The 25,675-nt window shown below is 42.5% G+C and overlaps 1 protein-coding gene across 3 annotated transcripts in view; it reads left to right on the forward strand.

Moving 5' to 3' along the window:
• Positions 1 to 25,675, forward strand: part of RGS6 (regulator of G protein signaling 6) — a 294,263-nt gene that overhangs the window by 163,937 nt on the left and 104,651 nt on the right. For all 3 annotated transcript variants that reach the window (XM_029996800.2, XM_029996819.2, XM_029996808.2), the window contains exon 3: positions 20,091 to 20,190. In XM_029996800.2, coding sequence (XP_029852660.1) covers positions 20,091 to 20,190 — 100 coding nt within the window. The remainder of the gene's footprint in view (positions 1 to 20,090; positions 20,191 to 25,675) is intronic.

The following is a 25,675-nucleotide window of genomic DNA, read 5'->3' on the forward strand; positions in this document are numbered from 1 at the left end:
ACTACTAGAAACTATGAGCATAATTTTAAGAGCTGTGCGAGAGTGCCTGTGGTAGCAATGCCACGCAATCTGTGAATGTTCCTCTCTGCTCAGGGAAGATCAGGAGCTTGGAAATACCAAGCTGCTGCTCAGTATGGTGGGATGGAAACAAGGCAAGGAAATGCAACAGCTTTCCTTTTGCAGCATGGTGTTATGTTTAGGGCAGCCTGCCTCTTTCAGCTGGGACATTTCTCACATGAGAAATGCCATTTCTTCATTTCTTGGAAGAGCCTGTCAAAGGAGCTGTGGAGAGCAAAATCCTCCAGAGAGAAAAGCTGCGGAGGGCTTGGCCAGGCACCCTGCAAGAAGCTGCTGCAGTGGTAGTATCAGCCCTTGGCAAACTTCAGGTTTCTTCACTGTTTCTGTCTCCAGAGTGCTCTTGTGAAAGTCTGATTGCGTGTGCAGCTGCACCTCGTGACCTCCCAAGTAACAGCATGTGAAGAAGGTATTCGTTTTCATTAGCTAGGATAGTTGCTACTAATTAAGCAATGTAAAAACCCTTCAAGTTAGGTGCAAATTGAATTTTTCCTTTTAAAGACTCTCATGAAGGTGTGTTTCTAATTAAAGATACTTCGCTTGGCTGGGTAAGAGCCATTTGGTCTGCTGTGTCTGTGCAGGAAGGTGTATCCGTTTCCATTAGCTGTCCCACATGCATGGGTGAGTCTAACTCGGTTCGTCCACATTAACCCATGCAGCAGGTTTGAACAGGGCCAAGGAGGTGGCACAGCCTGTCCCCAGGTCCCCAGTTTGCCTGTGGCAAGAATCAGGAGCTGCCTTGCCCTTACTCAGAAATATGTGTGCTTTTCTTTTTTGAAGAGGCTGGAAACGCTTGCTGGCAAAAGCCACCAGTCTCAGAGCTGCTGGAGCGGTGGTGGCTTGTCCCCCCTCCCTGAGGCTGCCTGGGGCAAGGGAGGAGTGGGGAGAGCCCAGGGCCTGCTCTAGCTTTTACTTGTTTATTTGAGAGATGTTTGGGCATTCAATTTTAATTGTGTTAGGGAAGCACCTCCAAGTTTTGGACTCCCAGTGCTAATAGTAATAGCAGTTGCTTTTGTATTTGTAGCTTGCATATGCCTTAGTAATGATAGACCCAATTCATAAATGTGATTTAGTGCAACATAAGCAGCAGAAGTTTGTACAAAATGGCACCCTGTAACTTGTGTATTCACAAGTTATTTTAAAAATTGTGCAGACAGGTGAAGCTGAAAAGACAGAATGTTAACCCTTCCTAAATTTGTTTGTTTAAAAAGAGAAAAACATCTAAGTCACATGTTCCTACAATTCCTTGAGATCCTCACTGAGAAAAAGAAAAACTTGTAGAAGGGCTGCTACTGGTTTAAGAGACCAGATTGTGACCTGACCCTGTGCAAGAAAACAGAACATAAGATTGATCCCTCAACAGCACACTTTAAGAGACAGCATCTCAAGTCCAGATGCTGCTTGGACAGCCTCATTTGCCCTTCTTTGGAGGGCAAAGCAGGCCACAGGAGAGGGCTGGCAGAGGAGCTGTGGCTCTATCCCCACTTGACCTCAGACCCTGAGGCTGGTTGGCTGAATAAACTGCAGGAAAGGGAGGGATTTCTCATTTTGCTCTCTGCAGGAGGAAATTCTGATAAAGAATTAGCAGATGAAGCAGCAACAACAAGGATGGCAATACAGGTATCGGAGCCTGAGTTCAGGCTTCTAAAAACACTGGCCCAGACTTCTGTGAAGCAGGGTCTCCTCCAGTGTTTGCCCCCTAGGCAGCACACTGCTCACCTCTGCCTACATCTGCAGCTGCTGCCCAGGTGTCTTACTGGGACCTTAAAATACCCTTCTCTCCCCTCCTCTATGCTAGTTTAGTTTTCAGTTCCTAGAGGAACGAAACAGAGGACTTGATCTAGAAAGATAGTTTTTTCTTGTGGCTTTTTTGATATTTCCACTTAGGACAGAGCTATACAGCAGTCAACCCCTGTTTGTGCATACATTGCTAAAAGACTTGTTTGTTTTGAGCTCAGCAACTAGGGCATGCCAAGAGTTGCCTTTAGCATGATTCAGATGAAGCAAATGCACCAGGTTACAGGTAGCATTTTTTAAATGAGTGAAACATCATTAAATTAGTTTTAAATAACACGAGAGATCTGTGGAGGGCTGTAGTTAAGAAAAAGCCAAAAGCAATTCACAATAATACTACTTAAGGATAATTCATTTCTGTATTTCCATGTGGAGAGCATATAGCAATAGTTGTTGGCTCAAAGACTTTCATCAGCCAAAGTGGAACTGTTGGCAGTCACAACCAGCCTAGTCCAGTGGTTTTGCGTGAATGTATCCCTGCCTCCTACTTGCCACAGATCCTTTACACTGTGCTATTCAGCTGGATAATACTCAACATACTCTAAATATCTACTTAATAGTTTGTCTGTATGTTATCAATAAATACATACAGAAGTGACCTGCAGTTTCCTGTACGCACAAGATCAACATATGTAGGAACAGAGCTGCGAGGAGTGACCAAACTAGGCACACAACTCCAGTAGTATGAGTTATTACACTTTAATAGAAATGCTGAAAAACAAACTTTAATAAACTCATCAATGAAAATGATCAGAAAATTATTTGCAGCTGCGAATGTAAAAAGATATGAAAAATCTGGGACTGTCAAGAGGGTTTTTTTGATAATAAAGGAGTAGTTTCTTAAAATATTATATTGTATTTTATAAAGAAAAACTTAATGGCCAAATTCCTATTGAAACTCCCATGAACGTGAAAACCCACACAGAATTAGGAAGAGAACCACTGAATGATACTATATGATAACTGAGCAGTTTCATTTCTAAAAACAGGGAGGAGCCCTAGCTTCTACTGAAGTTATTTGGAGATGTCAAAAATTTAGTGTTGCTTTTTTAAGATCTGCTGTAAGAAACAATGGTGTGGAAAGGGGCGGGGGGGAGCATACACCTGCATTTATACTATGTGAATGGGTATTTCAGTAGATATTTAGTAAAACTACAAACATGGATTCCTGCAGCGTTTGAAGTTTTAGTACAATGTGCTTAATGATAAGCCAACATTAACTAACTTGGTGGTACCCAGTGGTATTTATCTATCAAGATGGTAATAGTACTTTTTTTTTAAAAAGGTTGAGATTTGAAACATTTGTTGTTCTTGTTGAAAACAGCCTAACTTTTGCTATTGTCTGAAATTGAGGACAAGCTTCCTTTGAATTTCTTCATAGGTAAGCAGATATGTTTTAAATCATGAACTCTAAGACTGTTTTTCTGTTCAAGAATTTGCCCTCCCCTGGCCCCCTCTGCCCTGATATGTTTAGAAGTAGTTGCCTTCCAACTTTGTGCACTACAACCAGGTAGAGTTTTTTCTATGTCCTGTTTCACAACCAGTTGTGTTGGAACCTTGACCAGGGCAGCATACCCCAATGCAGGGGCGAGAACAAATAGTCCTGCATCGGGATGGAGGCACGTAACTGATGCTGGTCTTGAACTGGGTGCACTGTCGGACTGCTGGGACGGGAAAGGCAGGCCTCTTCAGTACTTTGGTGACTAACAGAAGCACAGCTTCTCTCAGGTTAGGTTCGCATCTCTGAGTTGACTGTAAGTTTTAGCAGGAGCTCTTCCTATGTAGATGGGTCATATGTAAGGTCTCAGTTGTGTGGGGGTTGTCTCCAAGCAAATGGGTGTTGAGTGCTCACTGCAGGAATTTCTGCAGCCATGGCACTGACGTGAAAGATTAACTCTCTCAAATACATTATCACTTGGTTTTGTAGAACCTGTAGAATTGTAAACATATCTGGTATCTCCCCTCCACGCCAAATGTGGGCCAGTGATTTCGAAAGCTGTGCAAACCGTGAGTTTCAGAGGGATAATCAAATATATAGGCAGCAAGACTGAATAAGCTGAGTTTTAGAGCTTTCTCCCTCCTGTGCATGTGTGGTACCTCCCAGAGAGCTCTCCAAGCTTGGGACTGGGGAGTGACAAGTTCTCATACTTTCAGAGGAAAAGATGTCTGGTAGGGATCAGGATGACAAAGTAGATGAGGAGACTGAGGCATTCTGAGATGAAAATGCAGAAAGGTGGGAAGTAATGTTCCCTGAAGCCCAGGGAACCAACAAGGAGGAGCTATGTGCACTGAAATAAGAGGGTCCAAATTACTCTTTTAGTACACCTGAAAGCCAAGGGAAAATGCTTGTGGTCAGTCACTTGTTGCTAGCAAAAGGGTAGTGGGAAGGACAGAAATCTAGGCAGGATAGGAAACAGTAAATACCAGGAAAATGAGCATTAAACCCTCAGGATGCCTTGCACTTCGGAGGCTGGCAGTATTGTGATTGTGTGCTACAAAACTTTGCACTCATGTATGTTGAAGTGTGCTAGTTCTTAGTCCCAGGAAAATCAAAAAGGCTGTTGCTGACTCTATGGAGTGATGCATCGGGATGCAGGATAGCAACAGAAATGACCAGGCAAATGATACGTGGAAGCTGGTGGTGGATCTTTTGTCTCAATAAGGACTATGAGCAACAGAACAGAGACCTATGGATTGTTTGGGTTTTGGAAAGCTTTTGCAGAGTTAGTTGCCTGATCTGTGAACTTGTTAGTAGCCTATATATCGGGAGCCAAATGCTGGTAACAGTGTCAAATGTGAGAATGCAGTCAGACCTCCCTGCGTATGAACTCGAGTCCTGAATGTGAAAGGAGAAGAACTGGTGTTGAATTTCTGGTAGAAGCTGTCCCATCTCTCTGTGTGTGTGTTGGAGAGCTGCTTGGATCTGGGATGCAGTCCAGAGGAAGCCCCTTCCAGCAGCTCATCATGTACTGGAAGACACCGGTAAATACAGGGTGGCCACGCTCACAGAAATGGCCTTGAACGCTCTCAAGAGCATGAGCTTTGAAATCACCATGCAGTGTGCAGTTCTCTTCTTCCCTCTGGCTGTTCAGATGTGTATTATTGATGGCCTTCCACCATCCTCTCTCGCCCTGCTCCTGCAGAGCTCTTGTGCACTGCTGAGCCGAAGCAGGTGCAGAGAGCAGCATGGAGCCTGAGCTGCTGATCTCCGGGCTGGCAGGTCTTGTTTCTTTTCATGCATACTTCCTAGCACTAATAGGGACTACTTGATACTGGCATAGAAACTGAAGAGGACTTGTAGAGAATCTTTTTTTTTCTTCTTTATCCAGTAATTCGGTTGTTAACTTGTTTTCTTTTTCATATCTTCCTGGTTGGCTGGCTAAGGAGTGCAGAGCTGTGTCTTGCTGAGTTGACTGCAGGTATAAGGGTGTTCTACCACTGTCCCCCACCACCCTGTTTAAGTAACAGATTTATGCAGTCTTATGTTTCCCGCCTTTGCACTTCAGACAACTGGCCTTGGAAGACATGTTAGATAGGGGTTAAGTGTCTAACTGCTGTTGGTTTTTCACTGGTGTTGTTTTTTTTAATGAAGTTGCTAGCATTAAGTACCAAATCCTGCTCACTCACTTTTGTTTGACTCAAGGTAAAATAAGTAGAGGAAAAAATCTGTCATTACTACTTATTTCAGAGGTTTCTTAATTTGTCATTTAGTCACATTTATATAGGACATTAAAATGTCACTTTTAAAGGAATGCTTTGTGTTAAAAATTGTAAAGAGAAGAAGTTCACTCTATACCCTTTGCATTTAATCATGGTTGTGGAAATGTGGATAGACACAGCATTGAAATATTGTTGAGTCTAAAAAATTTCAGTTTGTTCACACTCATTCATATTTGAAGTGGGTTTTTTTAGAGTGCATGCATGTGCACATACATGTATTTTTTGTTAGCCAAGCATATTCATACATGTGCGAATTCTGTGCATCTGTCTTTAGAGAAGAGTCATCCCCTGCAGCGCTGGTCTGAGCTACCACATCTGGCTTGCAGTCTAAAAGGGCTTATGGTTGCTGTGCTCTTCTCCTTCCCTAGGAAAGGTTTCAGACTGAAGGGTGCTGAGCCGCTTGCCTGGTTCTGATGTGTGGAAAGATGAAGACAGTAAGACTTAAATGTGCTACCATATTTCAATGCATATAATGCTAGTCCCTGGAGAATTACATGTGCTTGAGTCCTCAGACAACCTGCACAAATGAGGGAGGGAGGTGATGGGGTGCTCAGGGCAGGAACTGGAGGCTGGATAGAGGAGCAAGCCAGGGTGGATGAGGGGCACAAGAGGCTGCAGAGGAGGGAGGAACATGAAGGAGAAAATACTCTGGAGTAAGTTTTGTTTTGGGGTTTTTTCTTACTGTGTGAGTAAAAAAAAAACAAAAAACCAACAACAAAAAAACAAAAAACAAACAAACAAAAAAAACCAACAAACAAAAACCACTGCTGCAGAACTGCATAGTTTTATTTTACGGTAGAATTTATGGGTAAAAATATATTGTTCTTAGTGAGATGAGGAGGCTCTAAGGAAATTTCTTTTTGTGCAAGGTTTGTTCTTGCCAACAAGAATTATTATTGTATTTTTGTTCCTGTCCCTTTATAGACCTATACCTATATTGCTACAAAAAGCCCACTGAAAGATGGGTTGCTGGAAAGTGTGTTAGATATCTTTTAATTCTGTTTTAGAGATAGTTATGTTTCTTTGCAGTAAGACAGAGAAGAAACTTAGGAGATAATTTCTTAGGAAAAGAAAATTATGGAACAGGGAGACTTTGAATCTGCCTCAATAGCGAATATTTCAATACTTCAGTGACTTTAGTAATGATCTTAGCTGGTAAGAAGATGATTTTATAGCAAAGTGAAAACCCCTTATAGTCTTTTGTTAATAATTTACCATTAAGTACTAGTGTCAGACTTGAGCACTAATAAGATTTAACAGCATAGAGGTGCAAGTCAGGCCTACTAATACATAACTCTTTTGTATCTAAAAGTCGAAGTCATTTGTCTGATGGTCATAAGTGTGTTTATAAAAAGTTGGAACAGGAAAACAATTTAAAACATCATAAACCAGTGATCCCAGTGTACTTCTAAAACCATAAAACGTATTTCCCATCTGTGTGTAGAGTTGCTTCCATTTCGTCTTGGAATGAGGAAAGTAAATCACTGTAATGTGGTCTGTGATTTTATATTGTAAGTTATGTGCTTAAAACTAATGTTTTTTGTGTGCTGCTTAGTATGTTACTCTGTTTCAGTACATTAGATAGATGTGACCTATGACCAAATACCCCATCTGTGTCTCAGCTGACATTTAACTTGAATCCACTCTTGCAACGTAGTTGTATATTTGACAATTCCATTTTTCAGCATCAAGCAGTTAAATGTAGTGGAAAAGGTGTTCTGGCTAACCATTCTTGTAGACTTGCACAACTGAGATGTATAAGCATTTAATTTTTTTTTTAAATCAAACAATATTCTACAAGCAAAAGTATACTAGTACAGAAACTATTGCTTTGGGAAGTAAGGTAGAGTGGAAGTCAAGACCATGTTGTACAACCAGTTGTTTGTGTAGTAAGATTTAACATGTTTATGGTGGTGTTACCCATGTTACGCAAAAAGATTATTTACTATTTATGTTTTGGAGCTAATACTTTCTGCATTTAAAAGAAAAAACAAAACCCAACTGTGTATAGATGCAGTTATCACATGACAGTGATATAAAAAAAGGGTAAGAGTAGCTATTGCATGCTCTGGATGTAGCTCGCTCGCTCTCGTTTGGTACGTTCACATGTTGAAGCGGCCACCGAGCTGTAGCCACAGGATGCAGCATCTGCTCCTTTTATTCTGTCCTGTCCTTTCTCAGTGAATAAAAAGGCAAGTTAGCATGACGGGGCCAGAGACAGGATTTTGTGTTGTCTGCTGGCAGGAGATGCAGGTGAGAGTGCCTTGTGTTCTTGCTGGGTAATTCTGCATTGTGAGCAGTGTCTTCGGTTCTCTTACACAGGCCACTGTAGAAAAGATAGCAATAAAATACCAAAAGTAAATGATAGCTTTCTTTGTAGGATTTCTAACTTTCATTTTATAGGTAACACCTCCTACCCCCTGCCCCAAATTAAGAAAAGTACTGCTTAGGTGTCAAGAGGTAGAAGTCCTCAAAATTGGTGTTTCTGGCAGGGTTCACAGAAGTTGTAGCTGTTTCTGCTCAACCAAAGTGCACTTGTGTTCTGCAGAGCTGGGGCATCTCTGGCTCGTTTTGGAAAGGTTTCAGTATGTGTTATAAAATAGAGGGTTAAAAGGAACAGCAGAGCCCCAGTCAAGCATTAGACACATTAAATGCCAGAGTTGAATCAAACCAGCAGTTTGATGCTGAGATTTGAAAGCAAAGCAGACATGGCATCATTTTTATTAACTGCCACAAGTTTACTGCAAGTGATGTGTTCCTTTATTCATTATTAGCAGAAGAAGGAAGACTTTGTTGGGGGAAAAAGAATTTGACATTTCTTTTTATATGAATAAGGAAAATTATTCTTTTTCCAAAGTGGTGTTATAAATAGTTTTGTTTAAGTATTCTTCTTGGTAAATTGACAATATTGTTGCTACCAAAGGACAGAGCTAACAGTCGTAGAACTACTGAATAAATCATAAAATTAGTGTTAAAGTAAATAACTTCACCCATGGTGAGGACCGTAATTGAGTTGGGGCAGAACTTACAACTGCTGTTTGATTTGCAACATTTGCTTTGCCAAAGGGAAAGCACCAGTCAGTCTTAGAATAATAAATGGTAGTTGCAGTGCATGAAAATGTTAATGAATCCAGTAATGATGAACATGTTATGAGAATCGTATGTGCATTTTTAATTCATGCCTTCCATTTAGTAATCTGTGAGGTTTGGGTTTTTTCATGCTAGCAGTAGCTGCTATCAAAGTCAAGGGCCAAAGCAATTGAGTGGCTCAGTTAAAGAGGCTCTGGGACTCTTATGTTAAGCAGACTGGCCTGTGAGCATAACTTAGCATATCTGAATAAATTAATCCCTAAATTAAGATTACTTTGGTCAGACAGTATCAGATCTGGTTTCATCAATGCTCAGACTTACTTTAAATTTCCTCTAATACTTTTCATTTTACTGCTGCTCACTAACGTAAAGTGAAGTAGAGCACTTTAATGTTGTGGGTTTGGTTTTGGTGTTTTGTTGGGTTTTTTTTTTTTTTTTCCCAATAATTGCTAAATGCTCAAACCTTATCTCACTAAAAAAATGGCATCTGTACTTTGCAGAGTGTTTAGATATGGTGTGGGCGGACAGACCAGCCCTGCCAGTCACTGCCTTTTGTCTGGAACTCTTTCCCAGTGCTAGTACAGAAAGTCTTACAGTGCTAAACACTTCAGCTTTGTCCCTTCATGGGCTAAACCAAGGGCTTCAATTTTCAACACTGGTAATCTTGTACATTTTTGTGGTCATAAAATTATCAAATTTTTGATACATGTATTTAAAAGGCATTAAAAAGAAATATGAAGAAAAGACATAGTTTGTAGAGGTATGGAAAAAAAAAATCCAAATCTCCATTCTTTCACTCTCCAACAAAAAAATCTTCACAAAGCTTCTTTCTTCCTTCCGTTCTGAAATTCAAACGAAAATAACATTTCTTTTGCAGTGGTACCTTTAAGTCCTGGGTGGAAAATTTGAGGTTTTTTCTATGTCTTTGTATAATTTAAGTAATTTTTTAGTTTTATGTGTAAAAAAATAAAAAAAACTGCAAGGTGATACTACCACGTGGAGAGGGAGAGAAACAAAATACAACCTTTTGATGGTGATAAATAGGGTTTCCTCTTTTTCTTGTAATTCATAAACTGCTCTGCTTTGCATCTACTTCCCAATGTGAGGGGTGTGTCTAATCTTCATTGTGGTATGGCACTTTGCAGTGCAAAGAGTTAAATGATGTGTGAAATGACCTGTCACACTGTATTATGTGCCACAGTATTATATACACAGAGGAATGCTTAATAAAGGGAAGAAAAAAACAATTCCTGAAGCCCCACTTTTTTGTTGCTTTGAAGAGAAACATTTGGTGTGTATGTATATATTTCTGCATAATTTATTTTAGCTAAGCCACAGGAGCCCATCAACTACCAAAATAGAAGGGATATGCTGGATAGTTTCCCTCATCAATTCATTAGGGAAGGTAACAGTGGAGATTCAGTGCCTGCCTGTGATACAGCTTTTGTGCAGGGAAGAACAAAACCAAACTTTGCATCTCATACTGGAAATAGCTTATGAACTATTTCTGAATGGCTCCAAGTAGCTTCATTACTGTGGGAGAAGTTAGGAACGCGTTACGAAGCCTTGCAAAACGAATAGAAAACAATGGTACACTGCATTTCATATTAAATCATAATATTCTCAAGTTTGTACTACATAGTTTCATCTGATTTTTTTGCATGTGGTTGATAGTGCTTTGTTGAAGCTCAGATTGGAAACAAGAAGTCCACAGTGTAAAAGTCTTGTCTTACAATTCATGCGTTCTCCTTTTCACTACAAATACCCTTCTGCCCTTTCATGAGGGTATGGATGCAAATCTTCCCTCGGGTGTGGGGCCTAAATCCAAGTGCAAATTTAGTCCTTAGTTTTAAATGGAAAATAGTCACTTTAAATGGGAGTTTCTTTCTTTGTTTTCTTCCTCTATATGCAGAATAAGGTCAGGAGTATGGCAGATTTCCCCCCCCCCCCCCCCCCCCAGCTGCAGAGTTTGCTTCCTGTTAAAGATCAGCTAGTGGGGCAGAGAATCTGTTTTGCTTTAAAAAAGTGAGAACTGGAGAATAACACCGTCCTCTCCAAGTGTTTGAGGTGATACAATGACATTCTCTGCTCATCATTACTCAGATTTTTAAAGACAGCAGTGGCAATGCCAAAACCCTGATCAGGCATCCCCACTTCTTATCTGCTTAATATTTATGTCTCTGTATTTCATTTCCATAAATAATATATTTAATGAAATACTTCAGATTAATTATGTAGCAGTTGCCGCATTTTGTAGCAAGGCAGGGAAAACCCTACTCATGAGGAACAGCGTGTCTTTTTGCACCTGCTCAGCATCGTTTACAGTAATTCATTTTCTGCCAGACCCGGGAATGGCCTTTCCCACCCTGTTGCGTGGGAAGGCTCATTTTCACATGCCAGTGGCGCTGTGAAGGAGGTGGCTGGAGAGTCCTTTCCTCCCTGTCCTCACGCTGAAGGCAGGTGGGGTGGGAGGTGGCAGCTCTGTGTTTCCAGCTCCGGAGAAGGATGATGAGCCTTGAGAATATTGTCCAATTCCCAGCTTTGGGAAGGTGCAAATGGAAGTCTGCTTGCGTTTGTGGAGTTGGTTTGAAGTGGTTTGGGTGCAGTTCATAACCAGTTCTTCATTTCTTACCAAGATTTGGGAAGCTGCAAGTTCCAGTGGGTCATCAATCTGTTCCCACACAGAAGTCTGGCGTTTTTCTGTCTGGAAATGCCTTATATTTGATGCTCCAGAGGAAAGTGAACTTCTTCTGCAAGTACTGTGTTTATCGAACTGCAGTTCAGCATCGTGGAGGAGAGAGATGCTGGTTTCTCGTGCCAGGTCATGCACAGACCACCACAGGCTAGGATTATTGATTATTTAAGATAATCTAGTTTAATACTAAAACTCTTAGGTGCTACTTCTGATCAGGCTTGAAAAACTGGCCTTAAATCACGTTACAAATTGGAGACTCGGCCCAGTGTTGTTGGAGGATTTAAGATTCCTGGAGCTTTCTTGGTCATTCCAGCACAAAACCAGGTTTCAGCATAATTTTGTTCTGAGTGAGAATAATTAATTGATGGCAGAACTCAAAGTGAAATTCAGGTGTAGGAGCTCACCCCCAAAAGAAGCACTCGCAAAATCAAAGCTGTTGAACTAAACTCTCTTTTTTTTGGCACTTGCCAATTCAAGCGGTTTGTGCAGTTATTTTAGATGGCAGCTGGGTCACAGCTTTGCGTCTGGGCATTCCTGAGGCTGGGTTAACAGGTTTCACCCTGGTGCCCTGCCTGCGGTGGGAGCGGCGAGGGGCCCAAATGTGCATGCCCGCATGGGAGCGGGCACGCAAAGGAGCTTTGCCACGTCACGTATGGAGTTTACTCCTCCTACGGTAGTCCCTGTGCAGGCTGTGGTAGGCACATCTGCTCCACTCCTTCTCATTCATCACCTTATGAGCAATCTGGAGACCTGTGGTAGTTTTACATTCAGTGCAGTGATGCAACAGAAAAAAAACTCTACCGTTTCCACGGCAACTTGTGCATTGGACCCTGGCTGGAGCAAGGCAGCAGGATAGTCAGTCCCTGCAGTTGGTGACTTCACTAAAAGCTTGTCAAAAGAAAGCTCATGCTCCCCCCAAGCCCCTCTTGGTTATTGACATGAGAGGATTGTGATGAATATACTACCATAAGTGCAGCTCTCGATTTCCTATTGTAACTTTTTTCCTTCATATTTTAACCCACACTGCTGCTTTGTTTTGATTCGGTCTTCTATTTGCAAATAGTCATTGCAGAGCGCTTCAGGATTATCCATTCAAATCTTGGTGAGGATGGCGTGGTCAGAAGTAGTTAGTACTAGGTGACTGGTGACCTGTGCAAAATGGTCTGGGAGCTCAGTGCTGTCACTAGCTGACAGATACCAACAGCCCAGATGCTGTCAGCACCAGTAGGTCCCTTAGCAGCACTGTTTAGGGGACAGAGGGACTGAACTTCTTCCTTTTTTCCCCCAAAGTGGTTCCTCCAATTCAGATCGCACACTGGGAAACAGTTTACAGATGATTCTACCCTACAGTTTTCCTGGCCGAAACAACCTGTGCATTTATGCGTGTATCTGTGCATAGGTTTGCATATGTGTTTGCATAATTCATAAGTCACACGAAAGCCACCCCTATTCAATACATACTGCATGGCAGTAATGGTATAATTTCTTTCACCAAAATGTGCCTTGCATCACACATCAGTGATAATTCTATGGCCATTTGGGTTCCACTTGAGTGCTTTATTTAAAATTCACATCATCTTCACTGGATATTTATGATACTTCCTTAGTCATAAAAAGCTTAACACTTCTGCTTATGGAGCAAAGTAAATATTTGGTCTAATTTGCAGCTAACCTGAGAAGGTTTCTAATTAGAGTGTCCGTGCTCTGAATGGTGTAAGATCTCTCAAGCTGATGAAATGCATATATGTGGCATCTTTACCATAACTGTAGAAAGTATGGGGGAAAGGCGCACTGCTCTTGTTCACAAGAAACTTCTGTTATGCTGTAAAATGCAACAGAGTCCCAAGCATTTACTACCATGATTAGAGTTGCACGATCAGTACACAAGCATTCACTGTTAGTATTTTACGCAGCTTTCTAACATGCCAAAATAGCTTCCTCTTTTAAGCAATTATAGCTCATGTAGAATTTGAGCTTATCAGGAGTTGTCTGTCAAAATGTTTTTAATGAAAAATTGAGTTTGCATAACACTGACGCATTGATGTCTTTTGCTTCTAACTGTTGATACTGATGGGCTAAAAAGCTTGATTTTGGGGTGGAAGGAAATTGCATTAGTTCAGCTCATTTGGAGAATCTGTTTGCTGAATTAATTTGCTAAGCTTTGTTTTTCTGCTGAATATTATACCCTATTTCCCAACTGTGTATATACTGCCTGAGGGGAACAGTTCCAGCTCCCATTTTCCGTGACATTTTCTTATAATGCAGCCCAGGCCCGAGCCAGGGGTGCCGTGCAGAGCTGATATCGTAGGCTGTATTAGGGAAGGCATGGTCTGATCAAAAAGCTGCTGCTTGGTACTCCCCAGACTCCAGTGTTGCACCTCAGCAGCTGAATAAGAAGTGTCACGGTTTTTCCCTAAGCATCATTTTGGTTAATTCAATTGTTGTGGTGAAACCTGTCCTTCCATGTGATGACTTGCTGAGTAGATACTCACTTTGTGAAGCTCTAGCTGGATTAGAACACTATACAAATAATCACAAGTACCTTGGTAGTTTTTCCTTTGTCGTTGCCCTCCTGTTCACAGTAGAGATATATAAATGCTAAAGCATGTTACCAGTTTCAAAATTACATTATTAGCTCTGTTTCACCCTCCCAGTAAACATCTGGAGAACATTAGTTGTTTCTTTCTTCCCTGAAACATACTCAAGCATGTGTGGAGCTATGTGGTATACTCTGCCTTTATCTGAAATAAGCTCTGAAATTTAAGAAGCAGCAGAGATAAAAGCTCCGTTGGGGAGAGGATGAGTTCCATCAGTGCCCCTGCCCTCAGCCATCATTGGAAGCGAGTCATGTGGGAAGCAGCCAAATGGCCGTCCTGGCTGATGCGTCGGCGCTCTGCTGCGCTTCGGGTCTGTTGCCGTTGTTGGGATTGTGAAAAGGTTGTCAGAGATGGGGAGCGTATCTTTTGCAGTCGTGTAGCATCCACTATCCAAGGTACTCCAAGTCTTTCTTTGACATCTTTGAATTAAGCTTCACTGCCCCTGCGTGATTCAGTATTATCTCCATTATACAGGAGGAGAGACTTGGACAGAGACAGATGAAGCTGTTTGCTGAAGGTCACGCAGCAATTCTCTGGCAGTGCTGCTCTGCTGCTTTCCAGCACTGTCTCAGGGGCAAGGTTGTCCTTCCTCCCTTGTGGGTGCTGAAGGGAGGTGTATTAGCTCTTTTTATTATTATTTTTTTTTTCAGCCTCCTCTTCCTGTGTTTGAACAGAGTGAAATTGTCTGGACTGGTGAAGCAAGTTGGCTTCATACATCTTGTCAAATTAACTTTCCTTGTCTGTGCACGCATGGGACTGCGTGGCAGGAGTCAGCAGGTGCAGAAGGCACAGGCACGCTGGTAGTGTCAGAGGCGCTTATGGGACCCGTAGGGGTTGGCAATGTGAGAAACAGTCTATTTTAAACTTATATTTCAGTAAAGAGTAAAAGATCAAATGTATTTATAATTGTTGCCATCATGCTAGCTGACAACAGACTGATTCTTTCCTCCATGTATCATCCAGCTCCACCAATATTCGTGAGAGCTCTCATCTGTCGAGGCAAAGAGGATGTTTGGCATAGCACAGAGCTGTCTATCCAACCCTCTATCTTTAACGTTGGTGTTGATGAGCGCTGCTCAGACTCTCCAGCCACAGGTTAGCTGGTGACAGGAATCCCCAAGAGTAGGGTGCCTGCTGTGAGTAATCAGACAGGAACCCAGTGCAGACCAAAATACTCGGAAATAGGCAGCAGGACCTTTCCTGCAGGGTCTGAGGGAGTATGTGCAGCTAACTCGGAGGCTAGAATATGAAAGGCTAACTAGTTCCCCTCACTAGCTCACAAAAATGAGCTGGCAAAATGGGACCATGGTAGCCTCTGACATCATTACGTGATAATCACTCAGGTGCAATTAAACATGCTTAGCCTGGTAGCTCCAGTAAGCTGCTGGTGGTGTCCAGGTATGGGGTCGTGGGAGGTGGGAGCTGTTAGCTTTTCTTTTTCGTGTGTTACTTGCTCTTCCCTCAGCATGTTGCCTCCAAGGTCAGCTTTGACTGTGAGCAGGGTGCTTCCAGGGCTCAGCAAGGCTGTGCACACTAACGTGCTGCAGTCTGGGTGCCTGCTTTATTTTGATGCTTGGAGAAAGAGAAGCTATTGCGAAGTCAAGAGTCATTTTCCCCCATATAATGGTAACACTAGGGATGCTGTGTGGCACTGACCCAAAGTTGCCAGGCTGTGATAGCTACGTTTGTTGTTGTATTATGACTTATTTATTATAACACATCATCAAATCTAATATTTTATTTTCCCCTCCCTCAGCAAAGGGACATCTCATCTCCCAGTGATAGCCATCTCAGCTGTGACAGAAATTCAAGGTCTTCTACTTCATGCCTTCACCCTCCTTAGGCCAGCAAAAGTGCTGATAGTGGAAAAGAAGATCTAAGGAATAACAGCAAATCCCACATATGCATTAAATCCCCAATGCATTCTGTGTAACAGAATATGTTGTTAAACTCTCATAAACTACCTGCTGTAGAGTCCTGTCTCCACAGATAATGTGCTCCTGAATCCCAAAGCCCTTTTCAATGCATTTAAAGTGGGGTAATGTGAAACAAAATCATTCTGGACAAATGTAGGGAGCAGAGTTGTCAGCAACCAGTCAGGAGGAAAGGCAGATCTAGTTTGTTAGGCATACATTACAGTGTGTAGCTAACAGTAACAGCAGATACATAAATCGCTCTGGCTTTCTCACAGAGATGTTGACCCAGAATCCACTCAGAGGGAAGAGTAACAGTTCCCTTTACAGATGCAAAAATCAGACCAGAGTGAAATAGCGGTGATCCCCATAATAGAAAAAAAAATTGTCTATTCTTACCATGACTTTTGTTGGGCAGAAGTTAGTTCAGTCAAGCTTACTCATTTAGGAGTGATAAACCTGAGGGTTGCTTAGTTTTACTAGTTCCTGCCTCCTAGCCTGATGAAATGAACTGTCCAAGGACTCTTATTCCCTGCCTGCCAGACAGGGAAACCTAAAGCATATTTAATGACATGCAGAAACTGAAGGGAGAATTAATAGCAGTGAAGTGTCTAGGTAACTCTCTTAAAAGTTAAGATGAAAAGCTTTGATGAAAGTGACCTTCATGCTTGATGTTCCCTCTTTGCTTTTCTCCACACTTGAAGCTCTAATAATCACTTTTTTCCACTTGTCACTGTATCACTTTTTTCATGAAACATTTCCATAGCTAGGCAGGAATTTGGATCCAGGGTGGTAATATCTGCACACGTTGGGTGGATGCAAAACACAAAGGCTGGTACAAAGGGTCAGATCTCTTTGTAGTGGACTGAACAAAAACTTGTCATAGGTTGCTAAATATAGGTTTTCAGTATTTTATTTAAAAGTTGACTATAACTTTAAGAAAGGATAAAATTATCATCAAGTGTTTCTTTGAGTAGGCTATGCTGTCTGTCCCCTTTGAGCAGTGCAGAAATTTGCTGCGAGAGTGAGCACAAGGAAAGCATGTTGGGAGTGGGGAAAATGATGTACAACCAGAGGCTGTAACCCTGTGGGTTCTCAGGCAGCAGACTGCAAATGCTGGCATGCTGTAGGAGGATGACATACATAGTCATGTCTGGATCAGATGGCAGGACAGGGAAGGAAGGAGATGTGGCATCTGAGTAGAAAGGGAAGGGGAGAAGAAACATCCAATGCTCAGAAATAAGGAGAGCAGAAAGTGCCAGTAGTCAGGCTGGAAGACGAGACGAAGAAGGAGCCTTTTGGGAAGGAGTTATCTCTAAGGCAGTTGTGTTTATTTTGGTTTAAAATTGCAGTAGGCTTTTGTAGTTGTGACTGAAACCCAAGTTAATGGCCCCATTTGAGACACCAATGCCTCCTTCATTGCTTGAAATGGGGATGGTTTGGGTAAAAACAACATATTTTGCTTTTAGGATAATTAAAGGTTTATTTTGCTTGAAATGGAACTTTTTGTGGAGTGATAATGACATAAATCTTGTCTGGTGTTCCTTTAGCTTACAGTGAGCAAAAGAGTAAGAAGTTTATTTTCCTGCATCAAAACAATTACTTTATCTTGGTTTTCATTCTGAACTTTTCATTGAAATAGAAATAGAGAAAACAACAGTTTTACCAAAAATTATGCTTGCAGTTTTTAAAGCCCTTAAGTGTTCCTGGAGACATGGGACTCATAACACGTTCCAGAGTAGTTTCTTCCCAACAGTCACGGAAGAATCTCTCTGCCAGCTACAGGCATGTGTGGATGAAGACACATAACTAGTTGGTCATGGAGAGACTTTTTCATTGCCTTGTTGAAGTGGTTCTTAGTCTGGCTGACTTTCTTGGTCCACCCTTTGCAGGCAACCGAGCTGTCCTGTCCCCCTGGCAGGTCTGGTGTCGGAGCGCTGTAGCCTCGTAGGTCTGGGTTGGTGATGAGCGATGCTGTCAGGCTCCTCTCAACGCCATGAGGTGCTGTGAAATGCTTCTTGTCCAGCCTGAGAGGAGCAGTTACTCCTCTAGGTATCCTCAGACTGGAAGAAACTGTTTTGATCAGCAAATAACCTTGCATAAAGCTCAGGTGTAAAGGGGAAAAAGTGGTATTAATTTTCATAGTGTTTCTGCTGGGGGCAAAGTAGCATTATTCTATCACAAATTAACTGTAGGTACCCAACCCTCCCATAATCTATTGAATATTTCAGGATATTTTCATCTTTGTGACTTCATTCTCGCTGAGAATTCATTTAGGATGTGTTAACTTAAAAATAATGCATAAACAAGGTGCGAACAGTTCAGTTAAGTGATAGCCTGAGGTTAAAAACACGGTGATCAAGTTCAGTGTCTGAAGTTGGCAGGGAAATTGTCTTACCACCTCAGGGAAACTTGAAATTAAACTTGTTTTGAAATATAGATGTTAAGTCTGTGAAAGAAACTCACTTGCACATCTAAACGAAGCCAGCTTTCCAGGGTTGAAGAGAGCTGCTTGAGCTCTCAGGCTGCCTTTAGGAGAGAGGGGCCATGTCCCCACCATGTAACCTCTCTGCTGAGGTTGTGCTTTGTAGCATCTGTGAGAAAAGCTTTAGGTAAAATCAGAGCTGTGCTCCCTGTCTGGCCACTGTTGGTCTTGGGCCCCTGTCACCAGCAGTGGGCAGGGCTGCTCGAGCTAACAGAGCCAACAGCTTTGGGTTTATTTTTGTTGGGCTTATGAGACCTTAATGACTTGAAGGGAGTTTTTGGAAACACTGAATTTCTGCACTGTGCTTATGGTCAGCTTTTTGTTCTCCCTGGCATTGCCTTCAAGTAAACGCAGGGGGAGTAACCTCAAAAGGAGCAAAAATCCCTTCCTGTGTTAGAGTAAACAGGAGGATTAAGCTCTTTCCCCCAGTAATCAGATTCTCTGATTACCATGGCTTTTGAAGATGATTGTGTATTTTCCTGTATGTGATGGATTTTGTACGTGCCTGTGAAGTAAAAGTTAACTTGGCTATGAAAATCTAACGAGTCTTTTCTCTATGATAATTTTACTTTTGGTTGTTTACTTCATATGATGACCACAGACATGTACCATCCCAGCCTATAGCATGAGGCAGGGGAAATCGTCCTGCAGTTGTTCTCTCTCATGCTCTTCTCAAGCCACAGGCCTTTGGTGACCGTCTGGGACCCTTTAGAAAATGAAAGCCCTCCCAAGGTCACAGTATCAAGGATTCAAATCAATGTGGGAAAAGAGGGGAAAGTGGTCTGGATGGGAAAATCCTTAAGCTGGTTGCAGTATAGAATTGCCGTGGTTTAACCCCAGCCAGCAGCTAAGCACCATGCAGCTGCTCGCTCACTCACTCGCCCCCCACCCAGTGGGATGGGGGAGAAAATCGGGAAAAGAAGTAAAACTCATGGGCTGAGATAAGAATGGTTTAATAGAATAGAAAAGAAGATACTAATAATGATAATGATAACACTAATAAAATGACAACAGCAATAATAAAAGGATTGGAATGTACAAATGATGCACAGTGCAATTGCTCACCACCCACCGACCGATGCCCAGTTAGTCCCTGAGCAGTGATCTCTCTGCCCCCACTCCCCCCAGTTCCTATACTAGATGGGACGTCATGTGGTATGGAATACCCCGTCGGCCAGTTTGGGTCAGCTGCCCTGGCTGTGTCCTGTGCCAACTTCTTGTGTCCCTCCAGCCTTCTTGTTGGCTGGGCATGAGAAGCTGTAAAATCCTTGACTTTAGACTAAACATTACTTAGCAACAACTGAAAACATCAGTGTTAACATTCTTCTCATACCTACCTCAAAAACATAGCACTATACCAGCTGCTAGGAAGACAATTAACTCTATCCCAGCTGAAACCAGGACAAGAACCTAGCCCAATTCATATGTGGACCAAATGCCACCATTCTGTCACCCCTGGTCAGCAAAAAAAGTACAGTTGCAGTTGGATTGTCAGTATCCCACCACTGTCTCCCGAGCTGGTCTATGTTGTCTCGTGGTGTCTAGTCTCAGGGTTCAAATCTGGGAGGCGGTATCTGTGTCTCTAGGTCTGTGTTTGTGCAGTAATACACGTGGTATATTTGAAGTCCATCCTAACAGCAGGGCTCCAAAGCACTCACCATATATAAACGTTACAGTCACTGTTTTGCAAAAACCTCTAAGTCTTTCCTTCCTTTTGACAGATTGAAGACATCATTACGAGAATGCAGGATGACAAAACAGGTGGAGTTCCCATCCGCACTGTCAAGAGCTTTCTGTCCAAAATCCCCAGCGTCGTCACTGGTAAGGACCCTAGTTAGCAGGGAAGAGAGTGTGAGCTGGTACTCGCTGGCTCTAAGCAAACACACTGCTAAAGCTGCAGAAAAGAAGGAATGTAACAAAAAAAAAATGCCCCCCTCTGCTTATTTTTTCTGCATGTTGTTGTTATGGGGTGAATATTAAAGAGAATTAAGAAATCTTGGTTCAAGTAAGAAAGCACTTATATTTCTTTTGGGGGTGAGTTATTAAAAAATGTTAAAAGGCTTTTGTGGCTGTCACAGTATCACCAGTCAGTCATTCCCTATGATGGGGGTAGGACAATCTTGGGGAAGAGCTCAAGAAAGTAAGTTGATACTGTTCTCTCACTCATACCCAGATACTCTTATTGGACTTTGATCACAGATGGAAGAATGTGAAATACCTTTATGCATGCGTGCTGCTTTATTAAAGCTATACGTACAGAAGTGTGGATGGTGCAGAGACTGGCAGTCAGAGTACAAAACCATTCCTACGTATATTTCCAGACAGAATATCTTCCAGTGCAACAAAGAACTTTGCCGTTGATAGATGATGAGTTTCTTCAGGGTGATGCAAATTGCTTGGAGGATTTGTACTTGGGTTTCTGGTACCTGTTTTCACTAACTCGACAGTAGTAGTCACTACAGTGGCACAAAGCTACTGTTTTGTCTCTCTGTACCAGTAGACTGTTGTCCAACATGAGATACCTAACTACTCCTGGGACTTACAATTTATGATGTTGTGTATCGCTGTAAAGTAAATACAATTTTCTCTGTCCTGCAGAGTCTCTTTCCAAATCAGACAAGATACACACACTGATGAGTGTTTAGAGAAGTTCCCCTCCTGTTCTGAAAAGTGAAGGGCTCTGTTGTCTACAGCTGCAACTTTACTGCAGTAAAATTCAGATGATCACTAAAAACGCTAAAGTTGCATTGTTGCTTATAGATAGCACACCGATAACTGGGAGAAGACTGGCAGTTCAAATAGACCTTTCTTGCTCTTGGGGTCTTTATACTGTTGTAAAATAATGGGGAAATATCTTTTGTCAACAGGGATGCTGGCAATGCAGCTGGTGTCAAGCCATTGCAAAGAAGGTTCCCTGCAGTGGAGCATATCTGAGCTGAAGCACTTCAGAAATATTTTTACTGTGAAAATGGTTGGATTGAGCAGAGTTTGAGGTTGTGTTGATTGATTCAGGAGTGTGATTTGATATATTTGTATCAGAAAAAGTGTCCAACAAGCTACAGGAATGGATTACAAATCTATAGCGTTCTTGGGGATAGGCAGGGAATATGGGAATTGGAATGAAGTTTTTACTTAAATGAGGCTCAGTCCAGTTAATCCCTTTTTATTGAGCAACAGGCTCTTCTGTCCGAAATTGATTTCAGGGTGGTGACTCAGCGTAACTGGCAGTTGCAGGATTAGGGGGTTACAGTGGAAAAGAAACACGAATCTAGAGTGAGATGTGAAAATTGCATTACTAAATTTCAGGTATGGCTGGATCAGGTATGAGCTAACTGTTCTTGAAGGTTCCTGGGGAAAATAACTATCTGATGTGAAAACTCATTCCATAAGCTGAGGTCTGCAATACACAGACTGGATGTTTTAAGATTGACTCAGCTAAAACAAGTTTGATATTCCTGTTAATATTCATAGCATTGATTAAGCAATTGATCTAGTCATCAAGCCACCACTGTTACGCAAAAGAAAAAGGAAATGGGAGACCTCACAGCATCTTTAAACCAATTATACTTATCCTTAGGTACCACCCTGGTTGTCAGCTCCCTGGCATGATGGAAACTGCATCCTTGCACTCTGCTGTTCTGGAACAGCAGCTGCAATTGCGTCACCTTAAAATGGCTGGCTTTTCACAGCACAGGGAGTAGTGAAAAGATGAAGATAAAATAAGAACAAAACCTCCCTCCAAAGCTCACAGAAAATCCTCAGATTTGGAGGGGAACAAGCTCCGTACCATTCCCTTCAGGTGGTTTGAAGGCAGCTCCCTTGTGATGCACTGGGCAGTGCATGAAGCCTCTGAGTTTGAAAAGTATGGGAAAATAATGGCTCAGCTGAGAGGCCAAGGTTTTCTCCATTTCTCATTTCTCCTTCCAGATGCACAGACCTGCCTATTTGTAGACCAAACCAAAATAAATTCATGTACGATTTCAGTACTTGTGATAGATGGGTAAAGAGCTGGAGCGCTTGAAGAGGCAGGAGCACCTATGTTTGAGCGGAAGCTGAGGACGCTGGGTTTGTTCAGTCTTGAGAAGGGGAAGCTGAAGGGAATGACAGGCTATAGAGAAGACAGGGTCAGACCCTTTCTTAGGAGTGCATGGTGGAAGCAAGAAAAGAAATCCCAACTAGATTTAGGAAGAAAGTCGTTTATGGTCAGAGCAGCGGAGCGTGGGCCCGGTGGCCTGGAGAGGCTGTGGAACCAGCATTTTGGAGCTGTTCAGAAACCCCTGAGCCCAGCTGAACTGAGCAATCTGACCTATCTGTGCATTTGGCCTTGCTTTGGATGGAGGTTGGACTAGATGACTTCCAGAGAATCCTTCCAACCCAAATTATTCTTACAATCATTGGATACTCAATTTTAGTGCTTGTCTAATTCCACTCAGTGTTGTGAGCATAAGAGAAGAACTTGTATTTTCAAAAACTTTGGACCCCCTCTTGGGAAGAGCTTAATTTCTAGACTCTGGCATTCTCACACACTTTCTATTTCTACCTGAAAAATGGAACAGCAACACCGAGATGTGATTTACTTCACAGGCTCACAGTGACTGTGATTAACAGGGGTTTATTTTTGTTTGACACTTCTATTGTAATTGCTTCTCACAGGAGAAATGTAAAATCTTAAAGAAACATTACAGCAGTGCCTTGGTGCTCTAAACAGGTAGCTCTGTTTATAGTACAGCAAAGTGGGTGTTTGATTTAAAGTTTGAATGCCAGGGGAAGAACCGCTCATCTCTGTTTTGCTTTCATCTGTCCTGATGCCTAAGTTGTGAATGAGGCATTGTGTAACAGGAGGAGAAGGAGCCTCAGGGAGTTATCATTAATGGTCCTCTCAACAACAGGAATCTGGGAAAAGGATGAAAAAACCTTCTTTGAATGTATGATGAGTCTGTGTGGGGATTCTGTGCCAAAGGCACGTTTTAATCTGCATTAGAAGTAGATTCGTGTACCTTTTTTCCTGGCTTTTGGCTCAAAGTAGGTCAGTCAAAGGAGGACACATCACACCAGTATCTTCTTGGTTAAGTTTTCACTCTTATGGGCAAGCCACAGAGAATGAAAGTAAGATGAAACCAGTCTGTGTGGCATCTGTGTGCATGTATCTGATGTTGTCCAACGGTAGCTTTAGAGTATGGAATGAAAAAATGACTGAAGGCAGGTATTGAGTAGTCCTGTGATCCATGCCCAGACTGGGTGGTCAGCCAATGCACATGATGGCAGTTGCTGCAATAAATGGAGTTGCACATTTCTCTTTACTGAGGAAACTGTTTTCTCACTAAATGATTTTTGTTTCTGTAAATGAATCAGCAATTCTCTATTTTCCCTATCATCAGGCTGTTGTAAGAACATCTCATTATACTAACTAGCAACAAAACTGGCTTTCTAATCTTCTTTTTTATTTCTGTACAATTGCATCTTAAAACTAACCTCCTGTTTGGTAGGAGGACCAAATACACATACTTTCTTCTCCCACTGATTCAGACTTGGCCTTATACAGCATTGCCATAACAAGTCAGAAAGAAGTCAGTGCTGCAACTGCTGAGCTTTCCGGTGCAAAAAGCCTCCTTCATGCTTCCCAATCTGCCCCCAACCTCATTCCAGATTTCTCCTGGTCTTGTGTACTGTCTGATCCTCTGTCCCAGCATCCTTGCTACTGCAACCCAAGGGGCGTGCGCAGTCTACAAGCCTTGCACCATTCTGCCCTCCTCCTAAGAGGTTTTGATACAGCTTCGTTCTGACCCGTAACCACCTGACTTCGAGCAGGCCTGTCCCCACAGCTCCATTTTGAGTGATACCTCCTCCTTCCAGCAGCAGTCCCCTAGCCGGCACCTTGCTCGTGCACTGCTCCTGACCCTCGCTCCAACAATCGCTTGTCTTCTTGCTCTGCTCCCGAAGCTGCCTCCGTGGCTTTGAGCGGATTGATGGGTGATGTCGCGGCTGTACTGGCTTGGGTTAAGTGCTGCCATGCGAGCTTCGTGCGCGCAGCCCTGCCAATGCATTTCATTCCTGACCTGCCATGTCTGTCTTATTTATGTCCCGGACCTCCATGGGCAGAAAGTGCCAGTATTACTGAAATGTGCCAGATGGCCTGTCGTTACTCGAGACTCATGATCTAAACCAAGTTTCAACTGCCGTGTGTCTGTGTCTGAAGAAGCCAGCATGTGTCTTGGCAAATGCCTATGGAGTCATCCCAGAACACATCAGAATGTCACTTACTCAAAGAAAATGCGTTTGGCTGGAGTATGGAAATCCCATAGTGTCGGGAAAGAGAGACTTTGTTATTGATAGTGTTCCCTGATGGCATAGTTCAGGACAGACAAGTTCTGCTGGAGGACTTCATACACCCATTGCAAAATGAGCTCCTGCAGTGCCAGTCTGGGGATATTCTTTGCCTTTTCCCTTCAGAGGAGTTCAGACACATCTCTCACCCAGATGTGGCAGCCAGAGGCGCAAGGGAGAAGAGCGAGTTCCTCGTCTCCAGGGTTTGAAAGGTCCCTGTTCAGAGGAACCGTCCAAAGAAAGCAGCTGTGGCGTGGGGAGCAGGACCGGGACTGGCGATGCAGATGAGAGCCAGTACCCATCACCTAGCAGGGCCTGGAGAGCAGCCTGTGAGGCTGGGTGCTTTACCACAATATTCACTTTCTTAATGCTATTTTTCAGGGGTAGAACGTGCCTTGATGCCTTACAGAAACTACTTTCATTGGGACAAAAAAAACTCCATAAGCTGGCTGCAAATGAATTTGGCTTCCCCTGGGCTGTCTGTCCAGTTGCTTGCATCACCCGACCATAGGGTTTTAACTGGAGGACTGAGTCTGATACAGATTTCACCGAACATTTGGGTAGTTTCATTCTAGATCGAAAACACTCATCCCTAGATCTGGGACAGCACTAGTAGCTGAACGTAAACAGCTGAAATGTTTGTCAAAATGAGTGTCTGGGTCTGAACTTCTAGCCCAGGTGAATCTTTCTCTTTTTTTGTTTATTTTGTTTTGTCTTTCCTCTGCAGTTTTGCTTTTAGAAACAGGAGACTTGAAATGTGATACTGACTCTGTTTCAGGCAAAGTTAGTAGATGTAGATAGTCCCAAATATGAACAAAGTTCAATCTTTTGCTAAACATGAATGAGCCTATTTAGTTAAAACAAGCAAAACAAGGCGGGGGGGGTACTTTGCCAAAACTTAAATCAATATCCAAACTAATTTGGGGTGTTTACTGATTTGTAAATGATACAAAGAACATGCTCGTGGGTTAAAATTGACATG

Source organism: Aquila chrysaetos, chromosome 2 (genome assembly GCF_900496995.4).
Source record: "Aquila chrysaetos chrysaetos chromosome 2, bAquChr1.4, whole genome shotgun sequence".
Taxonomy (NCBI): domain Eukaryota; kingdom Metazoa; phylum Chordata; class Aves; order Accipitriformes; family Accipitridae; genus Aquila; species Aquila chrysaetos.